At 47.3% G+C, this 4,951-nt stretch overlaps 1 protein-coding gene across 1 annotated transcript; it reads right to left on the reverse strand.

The window, feature by feature from the left end:
- Positions 1-1,748, reverse strand: LOC133908657 (pathogen-related protein-like). Its single transcript, XM_062350775.1, has 3 exons — positions 1,465-1,748; positions 891-1,322; positions 1-516 (listed from the first exon to the last, which is right to left on the reverse strand). The coding sequence occupies exons 1-3, from the start codon at positions 1,609-1,611 to the stop codon at positions 298-300; spliced, it is 798 nt and encodes a 265-aa protein (XP_062206759.1). The 5' UTR covers positions 1,612-1,748; the 3' UTR covers positions 1-297.
- Between the last annotated feature and the right edge of the window lie 3,203 nt (positions 1,749-4,951).

Genomic DNA, 4,951 nt, shown 5'->3' on the forward strand with positions numbered 1-4,951 from the left:
TTCCTTTGGATGATATTTCCCACAAAGTTGATATTGATATTTAATTAAGCCAAGACCACACCTTCCAACCAAATTACAGAACAAGCACTCGATGCTACCGTAGTAATACCATTACAAGACTTTTTAAATATTTTTTTGGCACTACCATCACATTAACAACTTCACTTTCAAGTTTCAAGCCCTTTTCTTTTATTCCCAACACGCCCAAATTTCTTCTGATTGCGGAACACTGTTACAGTAATTAATGGCCCATGTGCCCATGGCCACGATTGTTCGCCATTCCAATCGGTCGGTCGATCACTCCAGCTTTCCGGAGCTGCGAAAGGGACACGCTTGCGGTGGCGCGTCAGCACCTGATGCCGACACGGTAGCTGCCTCGCTGAGCGTCTCGGCGAGCGCCACCTCGCCGCGTTCCTCCTCGGACGACGCCACCTTGGGGCCCTTGAGAAGGCCACCCAAAAGCTCGCCCGGGTCGTAGAACACCTCCACGCCCTCCGCCCGCAGCTGCTCATCCACCTACACACATGTAAAAGTCACTGACAGGCTGACAGCGGATGGTGTCGATCAAACAGGTGATTTATGTTGCAAATAAAGAACTGGTATGGATTGGCCGATTTGTGTAATTAGCTGTTTATCAGTATTTGGATCATCATGACAACATGGCTAAAAATCTCATGAAGTAATTAAGGGGGCAAAAGGATGAGAGTGGGAAATCTCATAAATTAAGAGGGAGGCAATATTTTTAGCGAGACGTGATCCGAACTGCGATTGCTACATGTGCTTCCGTTCACTACTCACCTTGAGTAGACTAATGGCGACTGGGGCAAAACCAAATGAATCTAGTAGAAGTCCGCGTAATAAATGGATTGTTGTGTACCGCACGTACTCACCTTGAGGATGGCGACGCCGTGGAACTCGACCTTGTCGCCGGTGGGGGCGTGGCCCTTGTACGGCCCCTCCATGTGTCCCCAGTGCCGGAACTTGAAGGCGATCAGGGGCGGGCCGGAGTACACATTGAGCACCTCCCACGCGAACCCGCGCGGGAACGCGGAGCGGAACAGGTCGTGCGAGGACTTGAACGTCTCGGCGGCGGCGTCGTACGCGCCGGTGCTCGCGAGGATCGGGCTCGTCAGCAGCGCGTTGTAGCTGCCCATGGCCAGTGTCTCCTCCCCCGTCAGCGCGGGGCCGCCGTTCACGGACAGGCTGAACCTCCCCGGGCTCACCGACTTGAAGTCCGACAGCCGCGTCTTGTGCGACAGCTCCATCTCCCACGTCTTGATCGCATTTTGCACCGTCTCCTCCAGCGATCCTGCCGGCCACTCCTGCCATCAAGAAAACAAGACGAGACGTACGCACCCGTGACCGATTTGTTGTGCATCGGTGTGTAAAGAAATCGCCACGAGCCAGATGAGCTGTTCCAGACGAGACACGAGGCGCTCTGCCTGTGAAGAAGACGAAACGAACCTGTGTGCGCTCGGCCTCGAAGAGAGCGTTCACGGCGTCGTACGTGGGCGGCTCGCCGTGGCGCCAGACGGTGTCCTTCTCGCCCTCTCCAGCCAGGTGAGACCTGTACCTGTCGCCGCCGGAAGAGTACGCGGCCGGCGCCTCCATCTGATCGATCCGGCACGCGCGCGGACACGAGAGACGACGGGGTGCGCTGCCAAGCGTGGCTGATTCGTGTGCTCTTGCTCGCTGTGAAACGGAACTGATAGACCGGGGGTTATAAAGGGATGTGCGGACGTACGTGCATCAGTCCAAACCGCGATATGGTGGGTTGAGAAGCGGGCTTTTACAAGGATATAGAGGTCCAAACCGCGATATGGTGCGTTGGGAAGCGTGGGGCGCGGGCTCTTCGAGGGACATGCATACATGGTCACTCCAGTTTCCCGTTGCTCAATCGGTGGGATACCTTTGGTTGCAGGGTAATGTTGATAGATTATGGTCATTTATGTTTTTAAGGTAAGATTATACAGGTTATCTGTTTAGTTAGATATATATGATAAATCAATTTTGTGTTTGGTTAGGTAGAATAAGGATGGATATGATAAAAATAATTAATTAAATTATATCTCTTAATATCAAATAATAATAGTTTATCATATATAAATAAATACGTACTAACACTTATCAATGTTAATCTTATCTATTAATGACTGATTAACAACAAATATATTAATTACCACTAATTACACTCTAATTGATACAATCACACACTAATTAATATGCTAATTGGTGCTAATCAACACTTATAAATCATAATATGATAATATTAAATACTAATTAGTAATACTACGTGATAATTAGCACTAATTATTTTACTAATAATCAAGATTAGACAAGATAAATGATCTCATCCAGCCAAAAGAACCGGCTCACTCTATTTCAGCGTGTATAAGTAATATTTCTCAAAGCGAATGATTATATCACATCCATTATTCAACCAAACACCTCAAAAGGATGAATCATCATATCCTATCCACTCTCATCCCTACAACCAAATACATCTAAAATACACATTCAATTAGAATGAAATCCAATGTGACGAGCAATCAAATGATGGCTTCGTTCGAGAAATATAGTACCCAGAGTGGCTGGCAAACCCAGTCATGCTCTGAAAATACAATGGTAAGTGGAGGATATTTATCGATTTCACCAACCTTAACAAGACGTGCCTAAAAGATCCCTTCCCTCTACCCCAGATCAACCAGCTTCTCAACTCAACCGCTAACATCGATCTCCTAAACTACTTGGATGCCCGTTTGGGGTACCACTAGATTAGCATGTATAGGGAAAATGAGAATAATAGTACTTTTGTAATGTAAAAATGCCTTGTGGTTTAAAAATCGCTGGTGTCACTTACCAACATTGTATTTAGCTCATTTTTTTACCACAGCTCAGTAAAAATGTTAAGGCGTACGTGGATGATGTGGTCATGAAGAGTAGAATCAGGGACGATTTGGTTGTGGACCTCCAGAAAACATTCGATAACCTTCGAAAGTACCGCATGAAACTGAACCCAGAGAAGTGCATGTTTGGAGTCCCATCGGGGAAGTTGCTCAGATTCCTCATTTCCAGTCGAGGAATAGAGGAAAACCATGATAAGATCAGAGCCATTGATCAGATGAAGTCCCGGACCAAGCTAAAAGAAGTCCAGAAACTAATAGGATATGTAGAAGTATTGGGCAGGTTCATCTCAAGGCTGGGAGAGAAGAGGTTGCCACTCTTCAAGCTCCTGAAGAGGAGCGATCACTTTCGTTGGACACCGGAAGCGAAAACGACCCTCCAAGATCCAAAAAGGTACCTCTCCTCCATTCCTGTACTGATCACGCCTCGACTAGATGAGGAGCTCTTGCTCTATGTTGCAGCCACCCCACAGGTCGTGAGAGTGGTACTGGTTATCCAGCGAGAAGGTCTTTAGCGACCAGTGTACTACGTTTGCGAGGTCCTACACAACGCGAAGGCTCGGTACACACAGGCTCAGAAGCTACTATATGCCATTCCGATGGCTTCTCACAAGCTCCGACACTATTTCCAGTCCCACAAAATTAAAATAATCTCCTCGCTCCAGATTAGAAAAATTCTCCACAATAGGGATGCAGCAGGAATAACAGCAAAGTGGACAGTAGAGCTCGGGGAGTTTGATCTACAATTCTCCCCCCGAATGATTATCAAGTCTTACACGCTGGTCAATTTTGTGGCTGTACAGCAATAAGAGGCAGATGAGCACTGGACCATACATTTTGACAGGTTGTTCACACTGAAGGGAGCGGGGGCTGGCGTAGTCCTGACCTCACCAACCGGCGACATCCTCAGGTACGTAATTCAATTAAATTTTCTAGCCACTAACAATATTGCGGAATACGAGGTCCTCTTGTCTGGAATGTGGATTGTCTCCACACTTAGGATTAAACACCTGTTAGCAATAGGGGACTCACCACTGGTTGTTAACCAAGTGCATAAAGAGTTTTAGTTCTCTGATCCGACAATGGTGGCATACCTCGCTGAAGTTATTAGTTTTGAGGTTAAGCATGTCTTTCCCAAGGACAACTTCCTCACCGATGAGCTGACCTGTCTAGCTTCTTCTCGTGAACCTGTCCCGGTCGAAGTCTTTGAAGAAAGACTCACAATACTATTCACCACGGTCTTGGGCCAAGGTGAAGGGGATGCTCCGCTTGGAAATAGAGCAACAGAGGCAACACCTTTGGAGTCCATGCCTCCTTCGGTGCTGTCGACCTCAAGTGACCATCATGTGGTCGTCTTGCTCGATTCGGGTACGATCTGGATGGATCAGATCTTAGACTACTTTCAGAATCGAGTAATCCCTAACAATGATGCATTAGCAGAAAGGTCTCGCAGCAAGACTACAGATACTCCCTGATAGAGTAATCCCTAACAATGATGCATTAGCAGAAAGGTCTCCGCTAGGGAAGCAACGATCTTTTACTGAAATGCATCACTCATAAAGACGAGAGCACAGTGCTCTCTGATATCCATAGAGGCATATGTGGTAGTATCGCTTCGTACCACACTTTGGTCAGAAAAGCGTTCCGGTAAGTATTTTATTGGCCCACTGTCCTCTAGGATGATTGCGAGTTGGTGAAACGGTGCGAGTCATGTCAATGTCAGTACCATAGCTGACAAACCAACCTACCAGCCCAAGCACTGTAAACTATACCACTCTCTTGGCCTTTCGCTGTCTGGGTGCTCGAGATCGTGGGACCATCCCTAAAGCCCCGTGCGATTTCGAATTCATGTTCGTGGCAACCGATAAATTCACCAAGTGGATAGAGACCAAGCCCGTCAGGGAGATCACTACCGCAGCAGCGATTAAGTTCATACGGGGGCAAGCCCGTTAGGGAGATCACTACCGCAACAGCGATTAAGTTCATACGAAGGCTAGTAGTGCGGTTTGGCAGTCCAAATCGTACAATTACGGATAATGGGATTCATA

Source organism: Phragmites australis, chromosome 2 (genome assembly GCF_958298935.1).
Source record: "Phragmites australis chromosome 2, lpPhrAust1.1, whole genome shotgun sequence".
Taxonomy (NCBI): domain Eukaryota; kingdom Viridiplantae; phylum Streptophyta; class Magnoliopsida; order Poales; family Poaceae; genus Phragmites; species Phragmites australis.

What these genes read in the sequence shown, in the direction of transcription:
- LOC133908657 (XM_062350775.1), bottom strand. Translation starts at nt 1,611, where the DNA reads ATGGAGGCGCCGGCCGCGTACTCTTCCGGCGGCGACAGGTACAGGTCT. An exon ending in TCGAGGCCGAGCGCACACAG is followed by an intron (nt 1,323 to 1,464) that starts GTTCGTTTCGTC and finishes TCTTGATGGCAG; the next exon opens with GAGTGGCCGGCAGGATCGCT. An exon ending in ACGGCGTCGCCATCCTCAAG is followed by an intron (nt 517 to 890) that starts GTGAGTACGTGC and finishes ACATGTGTGTAG; the next exon opens with GTGGATGAGCAGCTGCGGGC.